We start from the raw sequence: 27,203 nt of genomic DNA, 5'->3' as shown, positions 1-27,203 counted from the left end.
GTATTTGGAAATAGCCACGGGAGGGTTTTTCAATACTGTTGAAACGATGTATTCGATTATTTTATGTATACATTTGAGTAGTGGTTAGCTTCTTTCAAAATCAATCTTCATAACAGCAGACAATACCCTCCTGGATCAAGAGCCTTGCTGTCTAATATAGTTTTGTGTGTACTTGTATAACTTAATCAGCTGGGATGTCTTTCCTGCAAATGCATTAGGTCAGGGACTGTAACATTTTCGTAATGCACTCGTTAGCATTTAGTGAGCATTCTCTATGGTATTTGACATGAACTTGTTAGCATTGCGAACCTCCGGATTACAAATGCTTGTTAGCATTGCTAACCTACAGATAGCACATGCTCAGTTGTTATTTGCAAGTAGTATCCCATGTGTTCAGTGTCTGTGTTGCCGAATATCCCGGTATGGCACAAGGTCGTGATGACAATCTGGGTACCGCCCAAGCTTCGTGTCTGTGTGTGTTCCATGAGTGTGTGCCTGCGTTTTTGTTCCATGAGTGTGTGTGCATATACAGGACAATTGAATGACCCAGCCCCCAGGCACTGTGCTGCACCCCATGGACACCCATAGGGGAGAGTGGGGTGATTTGACCCAAAGGGGTAAGTTGAGCCACCATTTTTTTTAGGAAACCATACACAAAATGAATAATTTGACCAAATATTTAGGAAGAGGTCATCATTTCATGGAAAGAAGAAACAGATCCCCAAAGTTTTACACCAAGTCTAACAAATGTGAACATGGTTTTAAAACGGTAGTGGCAACCACTTTTTAAAAAAACATTTTTTTTAGACAAGCTATGTTTTCAAAACTGTTATGATTACATGAATTCTAATTTATTTCCAGGGATACGCAATATCCTGAAATACATGTAGATATCTTTGTCAGAAAGAATACCATATTTCCCTTGATGGAGTGATGTTGAATGTACAAAATCGCTCATCTTACCCTACTGGCTGACCTGAGCTGGTGGCATGCCCTCAAAGAACTGTCGTCAAAATAACGTTTTTACATGGATTCTATGTAGGCGTACACATGTGTATGCCTGGTACGCCCACTGCACTTGGAAACATTCAATCCAATAATTAGACTTTATTGGGAACACGCTGGAAAGGGGAGAGGGAGTACTTCAGTTTCAGCCTTACTATGGAATCGAAATAGTTGACCTAGCCTTTTTCCAGCCTTTTGCATATGGATTAGTTATAAGCCCAGGAGGCTTTCTGCTAGTTGCTGGGCTGTTTGAATATGCTGGATAGGCTATATCGGACACACACACAGGCCTTTAGTTTGTACCACTAGGCTATTCTCTTTGATGCAGCGTGTGTGCGACAGGAGAGACTCATAGATTTAATGGGTTTTGTGTGTTTGTTTTTTTTTCCTCTCCTCGGGGCCCTTATGGTGTAGCATTGTGTTTTAGCGCCGGCCCTAATACGGCTTGTGCCTTGCACCACTCACCCATATAATCAACACGCCATTAGTGAGAAATGTCACTCCCCAAGGCAGAACGAGAGAGAGAGAGGGTGTGATGGGGCCTTGTTGGCTCCGTACTTAGTTGAACAGAGGGGCATTGAGACAAGACTCGGTCAGTGTTTGTGTTCTCCCCACAATGTACACACAAACCCTTATCCCAGCCATTTCCTTACTGTCAAAGTGCTACTGTCTTACATTTGACACAATGGCTTCTCTGAGTAGGTGTTGGAGCATGTTTCTCGTAGTTCTAGTCTTCGAAGGAAGACTTTACGACTAAGTGGTATCATTGTAGTCCCGACGCAGTGTATTGGAATGGAATTAGTGGGCTATGGCTCATTCAGTATTGTTTAAACAACATGTATCTTAAGTTAGGCTACCTTTTTATAAGCTTTAACACCCCCACATATAGATATCTTTAAATCTCGTCACCAAAGAGCTTCTAATGTCCTGTTTGGAGTCACAGTTTGTGTCAGTGATCGCTGTATACAACATCATCACGGCTGCTGTTATTTTGACTAGTTTTCTTCTCTTTCTAAAGGTGTGATCGTGACTATTTTGGCAGTGATAAATAAGACTGAACTGGATTTCCCCCAGATAGTGGCATGATAGGCATACTTCCTCATCAGCCTATCAGACTTAGATGTAGACATATGCAGGCATAATAGTTTAGAGCCTGCGCGAATATCAAGTTTGTCAAAAATAGATTTTCTAGTGGTGTCACAGCCATAGAGGGACATCAAAACACATTCCAAGGTGTCTGTTGTAATAGTACTATAGATCTACTAGTACTGTCTATTATAGAGTGCTGATATAGATCTGTCTGTACATTGCATTCTCACTATGCTCTGTTAGACATGGTCCACCAGTCCATCAGTTCCCATTAACTCCAGTGTTTTCTGTAAATCTTGGGAGTTCCGGGCTGGGAGTTTGTCCAGGGGGCATGCAGAACGAGCTTTATTTTGGTGGCCTCTAATACATATCTAATGCTTTGATTCCATCCCAAAAATACACAGCTAAATTATTGAATACTTTTACCTGATTGGTAAAATTAGTTGTGGTATTGAGTAGAAAGACATTACAATTAAAATGACTGAAAATGTATGAATTCAGTGTTAGTAGTTTTAGATATCGTCTTGGCCTAGGGTCCCGTGTGGCTCAGTTGGTAGAGCATGGTGCTTGCAACGCCAGGGTTGTGGGTTCGATTCCCATTCGATTCCCGACCAGTACGAAAATGTATGCACTCACTAGTATAAGTCGCTCTGGATAAGAGTGTCTGCTAAATGACTAAAATGTTAAAATGCCTATATGATTAGGACTTTTTTTAAAGTAAGATAACCTTTTTTAACATTAAACCTGTCTTCTCTTGAGATTAAAGTCATATTTTCAGTTTTACTGAAAGATATGACTTGTGACAATTTTGTTCTTCAAATTATGTATTTTATTGTTTCTGCTGCTGTGGACACTTAGGGTAAGGGAAACAATGTCATTTTGTTATTTGGGTGAACTAGCCCTTTAATAGTTTGGCCTATCAATCACTGTGGGTGGGATTGACATGGGAGGGGGGCAGGATGTTTGTGAGTGAGTTGGTAGGGTTTCAGACCTTGAGGGACTTTGAGGGAAGGCGGTAGTAGGGCTGGGCGGTAAAACTGTATTTTACTATATATCGGTATTGATGCATGTGCCGTTTTGAGTTTTTACTTTACCTTCTATAATGGTATTGCAATATTTGGTTTGTTAAATGTGATATGCAACTCTGGAGCGTATGTCAGTTTTTATAGTTAACTCCATTTGATACTTGTGTCATCTCTCTCCCTCTCCTCCTGCTGCTGCATACTACTAACCACACCAAGCCCTGCGCCCTGTCACTCAAGTAGAGAGCACTTTCTTGCTGTTCACTCTACATCAGGGGTGTCAGAGTCAAGGCCCGCGGGCCACATCCGGCCCGCGAGAAGGTTTTTTACGGCCCCTGGGATGATCTTGATTTATTATTAGAACCGGCCCGCAGACCGCAGCAAGCCGGCAGCCCGCAGATCTTTTACACGCACCAATACTACATTTCCCACAATGCAACGGTGACGCACCGAGCAGTAGGCTGCTTCATTTCAATATTTATTGGCACAGCAGTCGTCAGCATCACAGTAAAATTAACTTTCAGATACCCATCAAAAATGGCAAAACGGAAGGTGGACACTGAGAACCGGGGGTTTCAAACAAGGTGGGAGTCGGATTTCACGGAGGTAGCTGGAAAACCTGTGTGTCTTCTGTGTGGAGAAAGTGTGGCGGTACTGAAAGAGTATAATCTGAGACGACATTATGAAAGCGAAACACGCGGACAAAAACAAGAATATGGACATGGAACAAAGGCTACAAAAGGCAGAGGAATTAAAACGAGGCCTCAAATCTCGACATGGGCTCTGCTTCAAACAAATCACAAGGCCAGGCTGCTGTCAAGGCCAGTTTTATTTTGGCAGAAGAGATCGCTAAATCAGCCCGGCCATTTACGGAGGGGGATTTCATCAAAAACTGCATGATTAAAGTTTGTGACGAAGTTTGCCCAGAAAAAAGGCAACTCTTTTTAAATGTGAGTCTGAGCAGAAACACCATTGCCGTAGGTTTTCAGTAGGTTCAATTAGGTTCACTAGACTATATGCGTCATTTAAAAATTTTTCAATGAACATTCGAACAGTCCGGCCCTCGGCTTGTAGCTAAATTTTTTATTTGGCCCTCCGTCCATTTGACTTTGACACCCCTGCTCTACATGGTCAGATGGATGCAACAATGTTGGTGACATGCTGCTTTCCATAAGCGTTTTATACACTATTAGTTTGCATCTTACTGTCTGCAAACTACTATCTGCTAGTTTGTCTTTTCTTAGCAAGGTGTGATAAAATAATTTGTTAGCCGCTAATGCTAATTGCTAGTTAGCTGGCCAGCTAGCTTGCTAAATGTACTAAGAGTCTGAGCAAACGTAGCTAGCTAGCTAATACTGCCTGGTGCTGGTGTAGGCCTAGATAAGCATATTTTTGCAACGGTATCTTATCAGAGAGGAATAGACAAGTAATGAATATGTTGTCTAGCTAGCTAGCAACATGATATAAAAAAACATGTAATGTAACATCTAAATTAGGGTCGCCTGGAAACACTGACAAACACTTTGATTCCTACCCTGTCAGTAATACCCTGGTTTTTTAATTCGTTGTCACGTCAAACAACAATGTATCACAAGGTGCTGCCCACTATATTCCAACTATAGAATTAGAATAATCATTATATTTACATAATTCCAACAGTTCACCAATTAACTAGGCCTATATTTTTTGCTCATATCATGCTGCTTGGCACAGTGTGGACATGATACAACTGCAGGAAATTCATAAATGCTGGATATTATTTTTGTTTGGAGTTGGAATGAACAGTATAAATGGAGAAAGCCCTATTGAAATCACTTATTTGTGTTGCCACCCTATGGTCATGAACTACTCATAAAGCATATTTAAAACTTTTATTATTAAAAAACATACCGTCATACCATAAGCAATTACAAAAATATGGTGATATCACCATAGATTAGTAATCTAGTCAGAGAAATTTGTCTAATCTACTCTTTAAATTTCTGTTTATTGTGGAAAAATTATTTTAAAAAGGATTCTGTCAAGTGGACATGGATTTATGAAACAATATAGAATTGCAGGAAAATGGTTTTAAAAATGCAACAAAAAAACAGACCCCCCCCCCCCGCCAGATTGTGCACTTTTATACAAAGTCAAGCGCCCATGAGTAGTCCTACAGGTATGATTGAAGAATGAAGCAGGTGTTAAACATGGGCTTTACTACACAGAAAGCAGCAATTGACTACTCCATTGTCAACACTTTAATCAAATCAGTAGGCCTATATCTATCTTTTAATAATAGCATATAAATATTTTTAGCTTTAATAACCTTCAATCTGTTTTCTTTTAGCATATTTTAGACCAGAATTGTTCCCTTTCTCCACTACCTATTGTTCCTGCAGTGAGGATTCTTCATCGAATGTTTATAATTTATCTGCATATAATCGCCAAAAAGCAGTATGCTCATTAGAGAGCCAAATGATTGACTCTCACTGATGCGATTTGGTCCCTTTCACCTAAATGATCTGTTCAAAAAGAGCTCTTCATTCCTAGAAGAATGGGTAGACACACCGGAGGAAGGAAGCTTCCCCCCCCCCATGCCTACTAGTCATTGAGTTGACATGTGGCGTAGTCACACTAGTCAACCACTCTATATGGGAGTAGATGGAGAGTGGTTGGTCACTGGAGTCCCACAGGGGTGTGCACCGACACCGCTCCCCTTTACACAGTCTGACTTCCTCTCCGCCCCAGCACTCCTTCCTGTGGCTCATTGTTCTGGAGCACGGCTCAGACCGGAAACCCACCAGGAACAACCCCACCAATCGCTGGACTGGACCCAGTCCTCCATGACTTCTCATCTCACGTGCCTAGAGTAGTCTAGCATTCCATTCCTTCATTCCATTTCTCTGTAGGTCTCTTGCTCAGTGCTCTACAGTGTGACCATTTACTCACATTTGCATCTAAAAATAGATGTGCGAACTGAAAAAGTGAATTATGATCAAGGGATATGCTAAATAAGTCTAACAAAGTACTACATTAGCATGCAAGTTAGCAAACCAAATGCATAGCTGGGGCCCTGAGTTCGAGATAAATTATTTGGCACATATTTTATATGGTTAAACTTTTATAGGTCTAAGATATGTAACTAAACTCAGCAAAAAAAGAAAGGTCCCTTTTTCAGGACCCTGTCTTTCAAAGATAATTCGTAAAAATCCAAATAACTTCACAGATCTTCATTGTAAAGGGTTTAAACACTGTTTCCCATGCTTGTTCAATGAACCATAAACAATTAATGAACATGCACCTCTGGAACGGTCGTTCAGACACTAACAGCTTACAGACGGTAGGCAATTACGGTCACAGTTATGAAAACTTAGGACACTAAAGATGCCTTTCTACTGACTCTTTAAAACACAAAAAGAAAGATGCCCAGGGTCCCTGCTCATCTGCGTGAACGTGCCTTAGGTATGCTGCAAGGAGGCATGAGGACTGCAGATGTGGCCAGGGCAATAAATTGCGATGTCCGTACTGTGAGAAGCCTAAGACAGCGCTACAGGGAGACAGGACAGACAGCTGATCGTCCTCGCTGTGGCAGACCACGTGTAACAACACTTGCACAGGATCGGTACATCCGAACATCACACCTGCGGGACAGGTACAGGATGGCAACAACTGCCTGAGTTACACTAGGAATGCACAATTTCTACATCAGAGCTCAGACTGTCCGCAATAGGCTGAGAGAGGCTGGACTGAGGGCTTTGTAGGTCTGTTGTAAGGCAGGTCCTCACCAGACATCACCGGCAACACTGTCGCTGGACCAGATAGGACTGGCAAAAAGTGCTCTTCACTGACGAGTCGTGGTTTTGTCTCACCAGGGGTGATGGTCGGATTTGTGTTTATCGTCGAAGGAATGAGCGTTACACCCAGGCCTGTACTCTGGAGCGGGATCGATTTGGAGGTGGAGGGTCTGTCATGGTCTGGGGCGGTGTGTCCACAGCATCATCGGACTGAGCTTGTTGTCATTGCAGGCAATCTCAACGCTGTGCGTTACAGGGTAGACATCCTCCTCCCTCATGTGGTACCCTTCCTGCAGGCGCATACTGACATGACCCTCCAGCATGACAATGCCACCACACACAGAACGAGCAGTATGGCTGATTTCCTGAAAGACAGGAATGTCAGTGTTCTGCCATGGCCAGCGAAGAGCCCGATCTCAATCCCATTGAGCACGTCTGGGAACTGTTGGATCGGATGGTGAGGGCTAGGGCCATTCCCCCCCAGAAATGTCCGGGAACTTGCAGGTGCCTTGGTGGAAGAATGGGTTAACATCTCACAGCAAGAACTGGAAAATCTGATGCATTCCATGAGGAGGATGCACTGCAGTACTTAATGCAGCTGGTGGCCACACCAGATACTGACTGTTACTTTTGATTTTGACCCCCCCTTTGTTCAGGGATACATTATTCCATTTCTGTTAGTCACATGTCTGTGGAACTTTTTCAATTTATGTCTGTTGTTGAATCTTGTTATGTTCATACACATATTTACACATGTTAAGTTTGCTGAAAGTAAACGCAGTTGACAGTGAGAGGACGTTTCTTTTTTTGCTGAGTTTAGCGAGCTTTAGCAGTGAAATTCAAGTGTAACTTTGTCTCTCTTGCGCTGCACAACAGTGGATAGGCACTTCACGAAATCTTCCGTTTTCTCCGTGAGCTCTTTGTAAACAAACATACCATGTGACTAGCTTCATCAGTTGCTTTGGGGAACGGCTTTGTAATGAAAAAATAATGCAATAGGTGAAATTAAGAACACAATCTTCTGTATCTATTAGCCTAGTGCACAAGTTGCCTGCAGGTATTTATTCAAAAATAAGTATATTTATTTATTTTGGTATTGACAGTATTTAAAATCATACCGTGGCTATTTCCAAATACCCTGGTATACGGTATATACTGTATAACACTCAAGCCTAGTATGAGCACATGGGCGAGTTGTGATTTTGAAAAATGTGTTGCTGTAGCTATTTTCAAAGTATTTCTGCCGTGTTTTCCTAACTGGTAATTTATCATACAAAGAACTACGTAGAGTCCCATAAATACTACCTAGGGCTGTGATGATACCAGTATCGCAATATTTTTCCATGGCAATAATGAAAACACGAAGCAGACAAAACTCTTTGGTCCTTCAAAATCTGCTGTATCGTCCAGAACCCTAATCGTTAGTGCATTTTGTGAAGTGTTGAAATATATATTTTTTAAGTGTTGGTCGAATTGACCCGGAAGTCTGTGACTTTGTCCTCGTGTTTTCTTGGCTATTTTACTTTTATTCACACACTAGATTCGTTTTTTTTCCATTTTAGTTTGCGCTTGCTCAACTGCTAGTGAAGAGATGTAGTAGAATCTCATGTCTCACAGACAGACATGTGAGTTCCCCCTTTACCATGGTTACATCCCACCCTTAAAGGGGCAGCAGAACATTTTGGTCTCACCTAAGTGACTCAAATATTTGAGGGTACATAGTGCTTGATTTGAGCATGGAACACTCCAAAAACCTTTTCATTCATGAACTTTTAGTTATTTCTTATCATAAACACTATTCCTTAAATACTTTAATTGTGCTCCTTCTTTTCTGCTACTTGTAAAAAATGTCAGGGTTAGAGCCATGTTCTTGCATAGAGATTATACTTGGTTGCGGCCTCATTGTGGTTGAACCTAGTTTCACCTCACAGGTTTCTGTGGTCTTCGTTTAAAACGTAGGCTAACAGCTGTTTCTTAGTGGGGTCTTCATAAGTGACTGAGACTGCTTGAGATGCATTGCAGATAGTCTAGCACTCAGGGCTCTAAAGGGTGCTCCCAATTTTTCTTTTTTGTAAGTTTGGAGAACCACATGAAATTTAGGAGCACCAGAAAATGAGTATTTTTTTTATTGATTGAGATACAGGCTATATGAGTTCTAGATGCTTTTGAATGTTGTGCCCTAGAAACTGATATTTAACACTGTAAAGACATTTGTTTATTATAAAGGCTAAAATGTTGATTCGAATACCTGTCATTGTATTTACAAGGTCATTTGTGGAATTGTAGGTTAACTACATTGTGTAAAAGCACACTTTTCCTATTGAGATGCATTACATTAAATTGTACACTGTCTCTTTTAAAAACGTCAGGTTTGTGATGACAACATACAAGAGAGCGGTCATTCATTCATTGCTATGTTCATTGATCTTCTGAAGAAACTGTGCCTTTTCCTTTCTTTGCCCCCAAATGTTTGGATATACTGGTAAAGTTACCAGATTGTTAGCTAGCCAATGAGGTAACATGACTGAACAAAGTGTAACAAATGGTTAACGACGCGCAAGTAGTTTTAGAATGGTTTATGAATGTAAAATGCGATTCCTGCGATCCTCTATAGGAAGATAAGAATGTTGCACTGGTAATATGGGTCAGATATTTTGACCTGTTTGGGCTATAAGGAAGCCGTTTTCGCTGTAGTAACGGAAACTATGGTACAGCGAAGCCTCATTATTACTACTATTATTATCTAGGAGTTGTCTTTCCTTGTCGCACAGTGCTCCCAAAATAAAACAACTAGTCACTCAGAAAAATATTTTCTCGCATATGCGACCAAATTGGTTACACTTTAGAGCCCTGCTAGCACTAGCCTCTGTTCTGCGAGGTCTCACGGCACTTTTTCAGTAATACACTATATATATCTCCTGTATTATAATTCGTTTTGCCATTATGTAGTTCCAGTATATAAGTATTCATTTATGCGAAGACTTAGCGTGTGTATGTACCGTGGTTGTGGTAATAGCAGAAGCTGCTCTCGTAGCCACATCTACATCTAGCTTGTTTTTTTTTGCAGCTGACATACTTTCTCTCCTTCGGCGTCACGAATGCAACGTTTCCGATCTGGGGGTACGATTACAACAGCTGAGTTATTTTAGACTATTGAGACTGCGTGCGCTGGTAAGCGTGGTGTGTGTCTAGTCTTCATGTCAACCACTTAGTGAAGCTGTTTGTAATGCTTCTTATCGTGTGCCTTTAACTATACATGTTTCTACATCACTGGTGTTTTCATAGTGTCGCACGCATGCACACACACAGTCCGTAGCGCCCAGCCTCCCATTGTACTGTGTCTCACTACGAAGAGAACAGAACAGGGAAGTGATTGCTAACTCTCATTTAGTCATTCTCCACACACCAATTTCTGATGATGTGCTTTGATGAAATGGGGGGAGTCTTGCTTTGTTAAGCGGATGATTCACTCATTTAATCATCCCTGCGCTACTTTTAGCTGATATTCTCTCGCTCTCTCTCACCCTCTTTCTGTTCCCCTTTCTCTCTCCCGCTCTTACTGGCAGTCACATTGAACTCTTCCCATTACTTAACATCTGGCACCGGGACCTATGTTTCTCCCTCTGTCATCATTTAGCCTAGCAGCCTCCAATTACACACACACACACACACACACACACACACACACACACACACACACACACTTCAATTGAACATTACCTACTAGCTCTGTGGTTCAATGGTGGGTGAACAGCTGTAAGTAACCCAAAACACAGTGACCCCTCAGACCACAACAGTGGGTGGAGATGCAGCTGTCATGTAAACACCTGTACAGTCGTGGCCAAAAGTTTAGAATGACACAAATATTAATTTCCACAAAGTTTGCTGCTTCAGTGTCTTTAGATATTTTTGTCAGATGTTACTATGGAATACTGAAGTAAAATTACAAGCATTTCATAAGTGTCAAAGGGTTTTATTGACAATTACATGAAGTTGATGCAAAGAGTCAATATTTGCAGTGTTGACCCTTCTTTTTCAAGACCTCTGCAATCCGCCCTGGCATGCTGTCAATTAACTTCTGGGCCACATCCTGACTGATGGCAGCCCATTCTTGCGTAATCAATGCTTGGAGTTGGTCAGAATTTATGGGTTTTTGTTTGTCCACCCTCCTCTTGAGGATTGACCACAAGTTCTCAATGGGATTAAGGTCTGGGGAGTTTCCCGGCCATGGACCCAAAATATCGATGTTTTGTTCCCAGAGCCACTTAGTTATCACTTTTGCCTTATGGGAAGGTGCTCCATCATGCTGGAAAAGGCATTGTTCGTCACCAAACTGTTCCTGGATGGTTGGGAGAGAGTTGCTCTCGGGGATGTGTTGGTACCATTCTTTATTCATGGCTGTGTTTTTAGGCAAAATTGTGAGTGAGCCCACTCCCTTGGCTGAGAAGCAACCCCACACATGAATGGTCTCAGGATGCTTTACTGTTGGCATGACACAGGGCTGATGGTAGCGCTCGCTCTCACTTGTCTTCTCCGGACAAGATTTTTCCGGATGCCCCAAACAATCGGAAAGGGGTTCATCAGAGAAAATGACTTTACCCCAGTCCTCAGCAGTCCAATCCCTGTAACTTTTGCAGAATATCAGTCTGTCCGTGATGTTTTTCCTGAGAGAAGTGGTTTCTTTGCTGCCCTTCTTGACACCAGGCCATCCTCAAAAGTCTTCGCCTCACTGTGTGTGCAGATGCCTCACACCTGCCTGCTGCCATTCTCGACCAAGCTCTGTACTGGTGGTGCCCCGATCCCGCAGCTGAATCAACTTTAGTAGACGGTCCTGGCGCTTGCTGGATTTTCTTGGGCGCCTGAAGCCTTCTTCACAACAATTGAACCGCTCTCCTTGAAGTTCTTGATGATCCGATAAATGGTTGATTTAGGTGCAATCTTACTGGCAGCAATATCCTTGCCTGTGAAGCCCTTTTTGTGCAAAGCAATGATGACGGCACGTGTTTCCTTGCAGGTAACCATGTTTGACAGAGGAAGAACAATGATTCCAAGCACCACCCTCCTTTTGAAGCTTCCAGTCTGTTATTCAAACTCAATCAGCATGACACAGAGTGATCTCCAGCCTTGTCCTCGTCAACACTCGTGTTAACGAGAGAATCACTGACATGTCAGCTGGTCCTTTTGTGGCAGGGCTGAAATGCAGTGGAAATGTTTTTGGGGGATTCAGTTCATTTGCATGGCAAAGAGAGACTTTGCAATTAATTGCAATTCATCTGATCACTCTCCATAACATTCTGGAGTATATGCAAATTACCATCATACAAACTGAGGCAGCAGACTTTGAAAATGTATATTTGTGTCATTCTCAACTTTTGGCCACGACTGTACATACAGTATGACTGACCGGGTCAATCTGTTAACTGACAGACCTGGTGATTCACACTCACAGCAGCACAGTGTGTGGTAAACACCTGACATGGCAATTCAATCTTTAAATTCATCCGTTTACTCTCTGCTTGAGATGAGACACCGTTAGTGCATTTGGAAATTATTCAGCCCCCTTGACTTTTTATACATTTTGTTACGTTACAGCCTTATTCTAAAATGGATTAAATAAAAAATGTTCCTCATCACTCTATACACACAATACCCCATAATGACAAAGCGAAAACAGGTTTTTAGACAACTGATACCTTCTTTACATACAGTACCAGTCAAAAGTTTGGACACCTACTCATTCAAGGATTTTCCTTTATTTTTACTATTTTCTACATTGTAGAATAATAGTGAAGACATCACAACTATGAAATAACACATATGGAATAATGTAGTAAAAAGTGTTAAACAAATTAAAATATATTTTAGATTCTTCAAAATAGCCACCCTTTGCCTTGATAACAGCTTTGCAAAACTATTCTGCAGCATTGAAGGTCCCCGAGAACACAGTGGCCGCCATCATTCTTAAATGGAAGAAGTTTTGAACGCCCGGCCAAACTGAGCAATCGGGAGAGAAGGGCCTTGTTCAGGGAGGTGACCAAGAACCCGATGGTCACTCTGACAGAGCTCCAGAGTTCCTCTATGGAGATGAGAGAATCTTCCAGCTGTCTGTGACCATGCGAAAAAACCTTTCCAAGCCAAACCTTCATCTCTTACCCGCTACACACAACCTACATCGCTGTCACCATATTAGCTAAAGTCATACCAATGATTTTTATAACTAACCCAAGATAGACCAGAGCCTGTCGTTTCCAATGGGAGCAAATTAATCCTAGTGGGCAGAACAAGCAAGGAGGTGGGCAGAGCCAAGGACGAGCAAGTGAGATCCTATTGGCACGTTCGAATATTTATTTGCCTATTTCCTCTAGGAAACGCCTACTCTGTTTAGTGTGCGTATGCAGCAACTCAATTTGCCCTCCTAAACAATGCAGTTTTTAGAAACAAAGGGTAAAGTCTACAAAACACAGTCCACTCTTAAAGATTCTAGCTTTGGAAACAGAAAACTGTATGGAAATAAAATGTTTAATCAATGACTAAATTTGCATAATGTCTGACAAAATTAATCTCGCTCCATCTTCTCCCACTGCCGGCCACTGGGCTTCCTCTCTTCACCATATTTGGTAGTGAGTGCAAACAACTGGATGCTTCACATTTATACATCCAGTGAAATATCTGGCTCATTGTTGTATCTGTGTTCATAGCGACTAGAACTAACACGTTAGTAAACCCGCTACAATCATGCAGTGCAATAAACAAGCAGTTTAGCAGTTACACTGGCGGGCCCCTGTGGCAATACATTTCATAAAACCAAAAGCTTACCTTGACTTGTAAGAGTTCCAGTGTTGGATATCCATAGCCAGCTAGCGAACATAGCATCCCTCTGTTTCAACCGGGTGTTATCGAGTAAGCTAAACTAGTTAGCTGCATTCGCTAGCTAAGTGAAAAAAATGCTACGAAATATAGCTAGTTCTCCCTCTTTTTCTTCTCCATTTTTAAATAAATATATTTGTTAAACTGTAAATATTGTCTTTCTGAGTCAATTACTCACCATATTTTATGCAGCGCTAGCTAGCTAGCTAGCTGTAGCTTATGCTTTCAGTACAAGATAGGGATGCACCGATATGACATTTTTGGCCGATACTGATATCTGATATTTTCCTTGCCAAAGAAAAACGATACCGATATTTATTTACAATTTTAGCTGCTATTAAGCAATCTAGTAGAGTTAAATAGTTGAGAAACACACACACACTGACCAAAAAGTTATTTTATTGGCATTTACAAATGTCCCCATTAACAGTAAAACATCATCAAAACCTACTTCTTTCACTTGTTGTGCTGTTTTGTTAATTTGTTCAGTCTCAACCAGGATTTCATCATACATGTCAAGCAGTCACTGTCCGTTTCCATCTTATCCAGCTGTGTCTGTAACACTCTTCACGTAAACCCTGTTTCTTGTCTGCATCGAAAGTAGCGGTCCTTGTACCTAGCATTGAGCATGGTGGTGACACCGTAAAGTGGCTCAGAGACAATGCCACCGAATCGCTTGTTCACAGCCTTGAGTACTTTTGCAAGTTTTAACCCCACGGTCTGTGTTGGCAGTTTTGTTGAGCAGGCATTTCAATGCCATGACAGAGGGTATCACGTCTGCTGCAGACGCAGTTGATTAGCTTATTTCTCGAGTCAGTTGTTCGAATGGCGCTAGGAGTGTGTTCATGTTTCAAATGTTCTCAAATGCCATTGAAATGGCAGCAGCAGTATGAGAACCAGCACATTCTTGAGCATGCAATACGGCTTTCCTCAGTACGAAATCCTTGTCGACCCACTGCTGTCATACTCAGCATGCTCATGGGGCTGACATCGCTGGTCCAAATGTCAGTTGTGAAGGTAATAGCAGTGACGCCCATAGATGTGCGTTTCAACAATACTGTGTAACTCCGGTAGGGCAACATCTGAAAAATAGCTCCTACTTGGTAGTGTGTACCGGGGCTAGAGGTATTTGTATTTATTATGCATCCCCATTAGCTGCTGCTTTGGCTACTCTTCCTGGGGTCCAGCAAAATTAAGGCAGTTTATACAATTTTAAAACATTACAATACATTCACAGATTTCACAACTCACTGTGTGCCCTCAGGTCCCTACTCCACCACTACTACAACTACTGTACTAAATCCATGTGTATGTATAGTGCATATGTTATCGTGTGTGTGTATGCATGTGTCTGTGCCAATGTTTGTGTTGCTTCACAGGCCCCGCTGTTCCATAAGGTGTTTTTTTCTGTTTTTTAAATCAAATTTTACTGCTTGTGTCATTTACTTGATGTGGAATAGAGTTCCATGTAGTCATGGCTCTATGTAGTACTGTGTGCCTCCCATTGTCTGTTCTGGACTTGGGGACTGAAGAGACCTCTTGTGGCATGTCTTGTGGTGTATGCATGGGTGTCCAACCTGTGTGCCAGTAGTTTAGACATTCAACATGTTTAGTGCATTCAAAATGTCAATACCTCTCATAAATAAAAGTAGTGATGAAGTCRATCTCTCCTCCACTTTCAGCCAGGAGAGATTGACATGCATATTATTAATATTAGCTCTGTGTACATCCAAGGGCCAGCCGTGCTGCCCTGTTCTGAGCCAATTGCAATTTTTCTAAGTCCTTTTGTGTGGTTCCTGACCACACGACTGAACAGTAGTCAAGGTGCGACTAAACTAGGTGCCTGTAGGACCTGCCTTGTTGATAGTGTTGTTAAGAAGGCAGAGCATCGCTTTATTATAGACAAACTTCTCCCCGTCTTAGCTACTACTGCATCAATAAGTTTTGACCATGACAGTTTACAATCTAGTGTTACTCCAAGCAGTTTATTCATCTCAACTTACTCAATTTCCACATTATTTATTACAAGATTTAGTTGACGTTTAGGGTTTAGTGAGTGTTTTGTTCCAAATACAAAGCTTTTAGTTAAAAAAATATTTAGGTCTAAATTATTCCTTGCCACCCACTGAAACGAACTGCAGCTCTTTGTTGAGTGTTGCAGTCATTTCAGTCACTGTAGTAGCTGACGTGTATTGTGTTGAGTCATCCACATACATAGAAACTCTGGCTTTACTCAGTCAGTGGCATGTTGTTAGTAAAAATGAGAAAAGCAAGGGGCCTAAACAGCTACCCTGGGGAATTCTTGACTCTAACTGGATTATATTTGATAGGCTTCCATTAAAGAACACCCTCTGGGTTCTGTTAGACAAGTAACTCTTTATTCACATTAGGTGCTCGAGCAGTCGGCGAAAGCCAACATCATCCATGACAGAACGGTTGATTGTCAAGGGCAATGAATTCCATTATCTTGGCGTTAATGTTTTTAGCCTTTGAGTTGTCTCGCTCAAATGTTCTTACTCTTTCAAATGACTGCTCGACTTCAACTTGTTTAGTTGTTGGAAGTGTGCGCTTAGTATTTTTCTGCTTTTGTTCTGTGTAGGGCTGTATTTTTCGTGGCGTCATTACGTCATCTACCTACGCTATATAGGTATGCACATCGGCGTTAAACTAGACATCGGGCCAATGCCGATGTTGGCATTTTTAACTACTATCACCTGTTTCTGATATGCTTACCTTTTTATATTGTGCATCCCTAGTACTAGATTCATTCTCTGATCCTAAGATTGGGTGGACAACGTAATTTCATGCTGCAAAAGCTCTGATAGGTATGGAACGCCGTTAGGGGTCTTTGCGTGTCAAAAAAGATACACGTCAAATAACGTTATTTGACGTGTCAAATAAGTTTGTTGACCAATCAGGACCTGAATATCACATAATTTAATCAGGACCTGAATATCACATAATTTAATCCGTTCACTATTTTTTTACGTAGTTATTACACATTGATTACACTCACTCGTATTTCATATGTCACAACGATTCATCGATACGCATGCTATGATGCTGGTAAGGTTGTCCCGCGCACCAACAGTGCTGGTCATAAAAAGCTAGCTAGCTCATGAATGCGAACAATGTCCTTCCCCAAAAACACAGCAAAACAACATTTGTTTCAGTAGCTAACTATAGCTATCTAACTATATAGCTAGGTGTCATCTAAAATAACCCTAATTTATAAGACAGTTCTTATTTGATTAATGGTGGTTGGACCCATCTATGTGAAGCTAGCAAGAATAGTGGACTTTGCGGTTATCCTTCAAAATAAAAGTATATAATTGACAGTGATGCAAATTAATACAAATAGAATGATGCCATAATTGAATAGATCATGCTAAACGAGGTTGAAATGTTGTTATATAAAATCAACAAAAGACAACAATTTGTTCATTTGACGAAAAGCTGTTGAAATCACACTGGTTGTATTAGACTTTAGAATTGCATTGGGGGCATACTTATTTCACTGTACAGCCTTACCTATGGATTGTGGATCAATGACATGGGGTATCAGTCTACTCAGCGACACCCATAGAAACATTAGCGTCATAGCTCTTAATTGAGCCGCATTTCTTGTCAACCCATGTGTATTGAACACCATTCCCGAGGAAAAACAATACTGCGTGGATGTTTTGGAGTCTGATAACTCTGAGGAGGACGTTGGGTCTTGAGTAGACTGATACCCCATTTCATTGATCCCCAATCCTTAGGTAAAGCTGTACATTGCAATATGAATGTCAATACACACAATAGGCTGACTGGGGAGGCGATTTCGCACAGTCACAGTCCCTCAAATAAGAGCTACAACACTAATATATATTTTTTTAACCTTTATAACTGTGTTATTTGACGTCTCAAATTAAAAGCTTATTTAACACGTCAAATAGTGTTATTTGACGTATCTTTTTTGACACGTAACGACCCATACTGCGTTCCATAAATAGGTTGGAGGGGACGTCCTCCGGAAGTTGTCATAATGACTGTCTATGTAAGGGGGTGAGAACCATGAGCCTCCTAGGTTTTGTATTGAAGTCAATGTAACCAGAAGTGGACGGACATCTGTCCTCCGAATACACCATGACGCTAGCCTACAGAGTGCTGTTGTGGCTTCTGTAGACCTTCATTGCAAAACAGTGTGTTTTTAATAAATTATTTGGTGACGTGAATATATTTAGTGTAGTTTTATCTAAATAGGATAACTTTTTTATATTTCACTTTTTTTTCTTCTTTTCGCTGAGGCGGATGGTCCTCCCCTAACTCCTCTGCCTCTCACTGGTTGAGAGGCAGACCCTCTGAGGCTGCTGCCCTCTCCCTACGCTGAGACTGACCAGGCTCCATCAGCCCAGTAAAATAAAAAGCAAATTATTAAAAGCTATGCTCACTCTGCTGTGCCTCACAAGTAATACAAAAACTGATCTGTTACCAGTGTGATCATTTAGCCTACCTCAGATGTTGAAATATATATTTTTAAATGGTCTGAGAAGAACAGCAATGCATTGGCAGGGCAATTCAAGCAAAGCCAATATGCAGTGATAATGTTTTAAGCCTATAGCCTACTGTACAAACTTAATTACTACCATTTTGTTTTTAAATATGTCAATGTTACAGGCTTACGTTTWAAAAAAWATATATATAAAATCTGAATGGTAGATCTCGGCTTGCGTTTTGACTCAAAGTGATCTTGACTCAAAAAAGGTTGGCGACCACTGCTCTAAAAGGAGCACCTAGTCTAAGAGACTATTGATCCAGCCAGAGAGAGACAGGAGCAGCAATGTGTTGCGTTGTCTCTCTTCCCGCGGGGTTTGTACTGCATGTGTCTAGACAGTGCCCCCCCCCCCTCTCTCTGTTCCACTTACTGCTGCTGGCACTAAAAGAGACCGACATAGACCGAACACTCACACTATTTATAGGCTATCCCCTCTAAAGAGAACACTAGCTAATAGCTGCCTATCTGAAGCTCTACGGTCTTTCAGCCATTGTGATTTTAGGCCATTTCATGTGTATTAGGTACCACAAATGGAGTAAAGCAAAAAGAGCAGGCAAAATAAAATCCTTTAGATCGTTTCGYTGCCCTTAGAATTGATAACGAGTGATGCCGTTTTTATCTCTTGAATGAATGTCAAGTCTTTTGAAGCGTTTCTAATCCAAATAGTCAGTATGATTCTGTATGAAAATGAGTCGGACATTATCTGAGCATTGTAGTTTGGGGGCAGCCAATCATGTTGATATCAGGCTAAATGTTGGATCAAATAGCAATACACTGCTCAATCATATTTCTGAGAAATAGACTGAATTAAAGGTCAAATGGGTTCATGCAGTTCACGATTGGCTATAACTGGATGGATATCTCAATATTATTACTAGCTCTCCTCCTAGGGGTGAGTGACGTCATCTCACTGTAATGAAGGTGTGTCCACGAGTCATACTTGATGGATGTCTCATAACCACACCAAACACGTGCTATTTGTTCTAGATAGAAGCCTGCTGATCTATGGCTGCATTCATGTGCTGGTTATGAGGAGATGGAGGAAGAGAGGGATTTTATTTTATTAGGATCTCTCTTTTAGTCCTCATTTGGACTAATCTTCCAAGAGTTCTTAAACATTAAAATACAATTTATAATACAGTCACATTTTCACATATAACACAATGTTACAAACATGCATAATACGCAGACATATTGGCCAGATAAATAGTGTGAAGAGGGGGACATCTATTTGTGTCTTTCTTTCTCTTTAACCTCTCTTTCCTGGTGGCTTACAATAGTGCTGTTTAGTATTTATCTCCTGCCTCTGTCAGTCTGTGTGTGTTGTGGGGGAGGGGGGGAATTCACCCGGGAGGAGAGACGCATGGATCACTCCCGTCTCTCCCAAATCTCTAACAAACTTCAGCGGCTTGGGGAAACTCAGCTAAATAATGACCCAAAAAAAGTATTAATTCTAAAAATTAAAGTAAATAAACTGTCTAAACAACTCAATGTTATATGGCTACCTTCAATTTAGATTTTATRTCCAATTAATGAAGCATTTCATGCATTAGTGCTTTGAATGTGTCCTCAGGTGTGATGACATAATTCATGTTAATATAAAGGTTTAAAGCCAGACTCAGTCCCAAATAAAATGTATCTTTTTTTTTCTGGTTTAAATTATCTAAAAATTTAGAGACGAAAGATTAATTTGCCATTTGGGTCACTTCAAAATAAGGGTGTAATGACACACGTATTTTTACCAAACCGTTCGATGGCGAGTCGTGGGGTCGATAAACCAGAATTGGAGGATCCGCCATAATTTTTTAATTCTCCAGGTTGGGAGCATTTTGGCTTCCTTGTAGGTTACAATGCCGATGGACAGACCATAGTGGATAAAACGGTATATCGTCACGCTCAATGAAATTAGCGTATGCAGCTGCCAACATCTAAAATATGTTGACACATTTACACCGACATCCCCCAGTATACCCGGAGGAAGACACAAACGCAAATAAACAAAATATCAAATATAATTAGTCACATAGACATGGTTAGCAGATGTTAATGTTAGTGTAGCTAAATTCTTGTGCTTGTAGTTCCGACAGTGCATTAATATCTAACAAATAATCTAACAATTCCCAACAACTACCTAATACACACAAATCTAAAGGCGTGAATGAGAATATGTACATATAAATATATGGATGAGCGATGACTGAGCGGCATAGGCTAGGTGCAATAGATGGTATAAAATACAGTATATACATGTGACATGAGTAATGTAAGATATATGTAAACATTATTAAAGTGGCATTGTATAAGTGACTAGTGATCATTTATTAAAGTGGCCAGTGATTGGGTCTCAATGTAGGCAGCAGCCTTTCTGAGTTAGTGATTTCTGTTTAGCAGTCTGATGGCTTTGAGATAGAAGCCATTTTTCAATCTCTCGGTCCCAGCTTTGATGCACCTGTACTGACCTCGCCTTCTGGATGATAGCGGTGTGGACAGGTAGTGGCTTGGGTGGTTGTTGTCCTTGATGATCTTTTTGGCCTTCCTGTGACATCGGGTGGTGTAGGTGTCCTGGAGGGCAGGTAGTTTGCCCCCGGTGATGCATTGTGCAGACCGCACCATCCTCTGGAGAGCCTTGCGGTTAAGGGCGATGCAGTTACCGTACCAGGCTGTGATACAGCTCGAAAGGATGCTCTTGATTGTGCATCTGTAAAAGTTTGGTCCACCCACACAGACAGCATTGTGAAGAAGGCGCTGTTGCGCCTTCTTCACAATGCTGTCTGTGTGGGTGGACCATTTCAGTTTGTCTGTAATGTGTATCCAGAGGAACTTAACTTTTCACCTTCTCCACTGCTGTCCCTTCAATGTGGATAGGGGGGAGCTCCCTCTGCTGTTTCCTGAAGTCCGCAATCATCTCCTTTGTTTTGTTGTCGAGTGAGAGGTTGTTTTCCTGACACCACACTGAGTGCCCTCTCCTCCTCCCTGTAGGCTGTCTCGTCGTTGTTGGTAATCAAGCCCACTACTGTTGTGTCGTCTGCCAACTTGATGATTGAGTTGGAGGCGTGCATGGCCACGCAGTCGTGGGAGTACAGGAGAGGGCTGAGCACGCACCCTTGTGGGGCCCCAGTGTTGAGGGTCAGCGAAATTATGTTTCCTACCTTCACCCCCTAGGGACGGCCTGTCAAAGTCCAAGACCCAATTGCACAGAGTGGGGTTGAGACTCAGGGCCTCCAGCTTGATGATGAGCTTGGAGGGTACTATGGTGTTGAATGCTGAGCTGTAGTCAGTGAACAGCATTCTTACATTATTTTTTTAATTTTGTCCAGATGGGATTGTGTAGTGTGATGGCGATTGCATCATTTGGGGACCTGTTGGGGCGGTATTCAAACTGAGGTGGGTCTAGCGTGGCTGGTAAGGTGGAGGTGATATAATCCTTGACTAGTCTCTCAAAGCACTTCATGACGGCAGAAGTGAGTACTACGGGGCGGTAGTCATTTAGTTCTGTTATCTTTGCCTTCTTGGGTACAGGAACAATGGTGGCCATCTTGAAGCATGTGGGGACAACAGACTGGGATAGGGAGTGACTGAATATGTCCGTAAATACACCAGCCAGCTGGTCTGCGCATGCTCTGAGGACACAGCTAGGGATGCCGTCTGGGCCAGCAGCCTTGTGAGGGTTAACACGTTTAAATGTTTTACTCATTTCCGCCACGGAGGTCCTTGTTTGCGAGCTGCCCCTCTGCATTCAAGCAGCCCTTGGCAGCATTCAAGCAGCCCTTGGCAGCTGATTCTGGTTGGGCCAAAGAAATTACAAGAGCAATATGTAGGCTATGTTTTACAGTCTTTGGTTTATAGCTACGGATATGCGCCCATTCTCGGGGGTTGAGAATAGGGGATTTCAGCACTTAGTGAAATTTCTGGAGCCACGTTACGAACTTCCCTCTTGCACCCATTTCAGCAAACGCCTACTACCCGCTCTATATTAGATTTTTTTTGTTACATTTTCATTGTTGAACATAAGACTGTAAAGCACCAGGAAATCAGCTCCAGTGATTTATAATTTTGGAAATCTGTTCCCAAGTATTCCAACGCATAATAGAAGACACATGATATGATACAAATGTAAGCAGGGTTTAAAATGATTGTTTTAGTCAAATATATCTGTTTTGGTGGACAATTTGTTAATTATTTGTTATGTTCCGGCCATCCGCTCAAGAAAAAAATTGTCCCACGGCTAAATATAGTTGATTAACCCTGCTATATATTTTTTGGTTTAAATATGGTTTTGTATGTATACATTAGGGTTCAAATTGTGGACTGTTCTGTACGAGTACATGTACTGTTACACCCCTAATGAAAAGCAATCTGTTTTTTTACTCTATAATTTGTTTACAATGATGTATTTTTAGTTTATGGTTGACGTAGCTTGTTGGCCATTAGCCAATCAGTGTTTCTCGACGAGTTCAAATCACATGAATGCATCCATTTACGACTTCACAACTGGTAAATTTCCACCTCCAACCTCACATAGTTGCAAACGCAGCATCAGAGTAGAAACAGACAATGACAGGAACATTGTGAATGGCATTTAATTTTCCCTCCGTACCAAAACCGAACCGTGACCCCAAAACCGCAATACGTACCGAAGCGTGGGTTTGGTGAACCTTTACGCCCCCACTTCAGTGATAAAAAAATGTAGGTTTTGTTAGTGAAGCAGCTTTGTTTACAAATTGCAGATCAGATTTCTCCAGTTAATTATGACACTTAGGCCAATTGATAATTTTTCTTGTGCACGCTCTATCTGTTCTGCTGACCCATCCATGACTACAGCAACACATCAACAATACATGTATCTAGCTATATCCCTCTTATTACAAAACAATACTCATTATGAATGAGAGTTGAGTGTTACAGAATAAAAGTGTATTTTAGCTGACAAATGCAATGTAACGGGTATTAATATCGAGTGTGTTCGAGCGGTAAGCCTAACGTAGCTGACTACAGACAAAAGTCGGCAGGTGAAGTCGGGGTAGRTGCATCTGCAACAGCCGAAAGTCAGACTGTAGTGGTTTTCCAACAGCAAGGCTCAAATCAACATGGCAGTGTCAACATAGCTGCTATTGATAAAAAAAATAAACGTTTCTATACCCAATATCACACAAAATGAAAACATAATGTGTGTACAATTAATTGGTTAGAGAGGTCTCAAATATAATTGTCATTTGTATCCCCTGTAGCTTTAGACTCGTGGCAAAGTTGGTTCCTCTTTCAGTCACGTCTTTGGCCATGTTCCCATGTGAAAAAAAAAAAAAAGATAAGGCTGTAAATTAACAGACCCTTTGCTATGAGACTCTAAATTGAGCTCAGGTGCATCCTGTTTACACTGATCAGCCTTGAGATGTTTCTACAACTTGATTGGAGCCCACGTGATACATTCAATTGATTGGCCATGATTTGTAAAGGCATACACCTGTCTATATAAGGTCCCACAGTTGACAGGGCCCATTGTGTTCCACTGATTTCAAAATGTGTTATGAAATGAGAGAGTCCGCATTGCATGGCACGATGATCTCCAGAAAGTTGTCCATCACATCATTCTTCCCACTGACCTTTGTCGATAGCTCCTGATAAATTCAGGGCAGCAATGTTATTGAGAGCAGTAGCAACGTATTTGCAGTTCTCCATGGCTAACATAATATCTTTCGAAAAAAACTGCAGTAAAGTTATCTACGCTTTACGAGCAGCTAATTTTGTAGACACAAGATGCAACACCGCAGACCAATCCAAACTCATCTTTTGGCATGTCCAGCCCACTCATTATCTCAGCCAATCATGGCTAGCGAGAAGGTTGACTTTTTTTGTGGCTAAACCAACTAGGCTTGTAATTTTAACAATTTTATTTGTATTTACAGATGACATACAAGTTTGATATTAAGGCACATGAAAGTTCGAGAAGGGATTTCTGACAAACGCATTTTGATTTAAAAAAATGTCCGTTCAAAAGGCTCTCCTGTGATATCGTGACTTGCGGCATACGCCTAGTTTCCTGAATTGGGTCTAGAATAGCCATTTAGAGTAAATGAGACTCTCTGAGTCTAGCTTTAATGATACCCACTATTTAGTTCTGTCTTTAAATCAATAATCATATTCTGTCATTTCAAATGAAAAACACCAATTTCCTTGTATAATGATGATAACCAATTGTCTCGCTATTATATTTTTAGTAAGATTCAGTAATTTCATTAAACCTAGATAAAAAAAGCCATTTTATTATAATATTACCTGCCTCGTGCTTAACAATTATTCATACATTTGGTCAAGGACAACACCTTTTTTCCATGTGTGCGTGCAGATGCTTGAGTGCCTGTGAGCTGCTGTATGCGTGCGTGGCTGCGTGTGTCCGCACACTCACTATCAGCCTGGCTTCTTCAAGATAGGAGCCGAGCCTGGCAGTGAGTCGACCAGACTGCAACCAGCAGCAGTGTTATCGACTAGGGGACGCTGTGGACAGCGTGGAAATGTGAACATGATTAGACCTGATAGCATCTCTGTTGTACACTCAGCTGGACACAGACAGATAGGACTACACCGGCCTGGCTGCTGCTGGGCTGATACTGTTGGGCCCTGCTGCACTGATACAAACACACACCTACTGCAATGGTATTTTGTCAGGGCTATGATCATTGATTGGCACTCTCTTATTGATCTGCTTCTAATTATATTATTTATCTCTGCCTTATATTTTAGCCTGGGTGGTGTTCATTAAGGCACCGTAGCAAAACGCTTTGCAACAGAAAACAAAAATGTGTGTTTTCTCTTGGACAAGATCAGATAGTAACTCCCAGTTTCAGACCGTTTTGTGCCTGCTGAACACGACCCTGGTCTGTGCTTTAGCCTACTTCTCTGACATTTACTATGGTGCCAAAGTCCTACATATCTAATAGGCTACTTCAATCTTCCCCTCTCTGCCATTCCTTCTCCTCTGACTGACGTATCTTCCCTGTCTTCCTCTCCTCCTCCTCAGACTCGCAGCGCTCCCACCTTTCCTCCTTCACCATGAAGCTGAAGGACAGGTTCCACTCTCCAAAGATCAAGAGGACCCCATCGAAGAAGGGCAAGCAGCTGCAGGTCGAGCCAGCCGTCAAGAGCCAAGAGAAACCTGTCAACAAGGTGGGTGGGTGGGAGGTAGAGCTAGGCAATACAAAAAGTTATATTGTGATAAATTGACCTTTTTTTATGCACAGTTACTTTCCATTAGGGCTTTAGACTGACCTTTTCCAGTGCCAAGTGGGACATAAAAGGAGTTGACTATTTCATCTAACATGGTCAGGGAATGCATGATGGATATTTTGATGTGCAAACATGTCAAAATAGGATCCAGAATTATCAGATTTCTCTTTTTGCCTCTTTATAGATGAATTTGCCGGCATCTCTTTTGTGCATTTTGGCCTAGGCTATGCTACAATTATTCACCACCTGAGGAAGTAGGAACTCAAAACACATTGGCTAAGTATGATATTGTTGCTAGATAGTCATGCAATTGATCTAACAGTAATTTCACCGCAAATGGCACACTTCTCTCTGTTCCGCCAGCGCGTCATCTGAATTACATACTCCGTTATTTCCTAAATATTGAGAGTTGAGAAATAATTGTTAATTGTTATACTCGCATTAAGCTGAGTCTATCCTCTTTTTTAACAGCAGTTACAGTAGCAATTCAATTTTGAAATGTTGCTCAACTGACCTACAATGCCTCCAGAAAGTACTCATACCCCTTGACTAATTCCACTTTTATATTGTTACAGCCTGAATTCAAAATGCATTAAATATATTTTTTGTTACCCATCTACACACAATACCACATAATGACAAAGTGTTTTAAGAAATGTTTGCAAATTTATTGAAAATGAAATGCAGATGGCTAATTTACATAAGTATTCACACCCATGAGTCAATACTTTTGTAGAAACACCTTTTGCAGCGATTACAACTGTGAGTCTTTTCTGGATWAGTCTCAAAGAGCTTTCCACACCTGGATTTTGCAACATTTGCCCATTATTCTTTCAAAATTCCTTAAGCTCTTTCAAATTGGTTGTTGATCATTGCGAGACAACCATTTTCAGGTCTTGCCATAGATTTTCAATTGGATTTAGGTCAAAACTGTAACTCGGACACTCAGGAACATTCACTGTCTTCTTGGCCTGCTGAAAGGTGAATTGATCTCCCAGTATCTGCTGGAAAGCAGACTGAACCAGGTTTTCCTGTAGGATTTTTTTCTGTAATTTTCTCAATTCCGTGTATTTTTATCCTGAAAAACTCCCCAGTCCATAACAATTACAAGCCTACACATAACATGATGCTGCCACCACTATTCTTGATAATATGGAGTGTGTTACTCAGTAATGTGTTGTATTAGATTTGCCCCAGACATAACACTTTTTATTCAGGAACAAAAGTGAATTGCTTTGCCACTTTTTTGCTTTAGTGCCTTGTTGCAAACAAGATGCATGTTTTGGAATATTTTTATTCTGTACAGGCTTCCTTCTTTTCACTCTGTCAACTAGGTTAGTATTGTGGTGTAATTACAATGTTTTTGATCCATCCTCAGTTTTCTCCTGTCACAGCTATTAAAACTCTAACTGTTTTAAAGTCACCATTGCCCTAATGGTGAAATCCCTGAGCCGTTTCGTTCCTCTCGGGCAACTGAGTTAGGAAGGACGCCTGCATCTTTGAAGTGACTAGGTGTATTGATACACCATCCATAGTGTAATTAATGACTTCACCATGCTCAAAGCATTGGAAAGCCTCCCTGGTCTTTGTGGTTAATCTGTGTATGAAATTCACTGCTCGACTGAGCGACCTTACAGATAATTGCATGTCTGGAGTACGGAGATGAGGTAGTCATTCAAAAATCAT

At 41.3% G+C, this 27,203-nt stretch overlaps 1 protein-coding gene across 5 annotated transcripts in view; it reads left to right on the top strand.

Moving 5' to 3' along the window:
* Positions 1-27,203, top strand: part of LOC111964466 (rap guanine nucleotide exchange factor 1) — a 109,820-nt gene that overhangs the window by 27,982 nt on the left and 54,635 nt on the right. For all 5 annotated transcript variants that reach the window (XM_070443519.1, XM_070443521.1, XM_070443520.1 and 2 more), the window contains exon 2: positions 25,312-25,457. In XM_070443519.1, coding sequence (XP_070299620.1) covers positions 25,312-25,457 — 146 coding nt within the window. The remainder of the gene's footprint in view (positions 1-25,311; positions 25,458-27,203) is intronic.

This window comes from Salvelinus sp. IW2-2015, linkage group LG5 (genome assembly GCF_002910315.2).
Source record: "Salvelinus sp. IW2-2015 linkage group LG5, ASM291031v2, whole genome shotgun sequence".
Classification (NCBI taxonomy): domain Eukaryota; kingdom Metazoa; phylum Chordata; class Actinopteri; order Salmoniformes; family Salmonidae; genus Salvelinus; species Salvelinus sp. IW2-2015.
The sequence above is the reverse complement of the archived record's forward strand: the minus strand, read 5'-3'. Positions and strand labels throughout refer to the sequence as shown.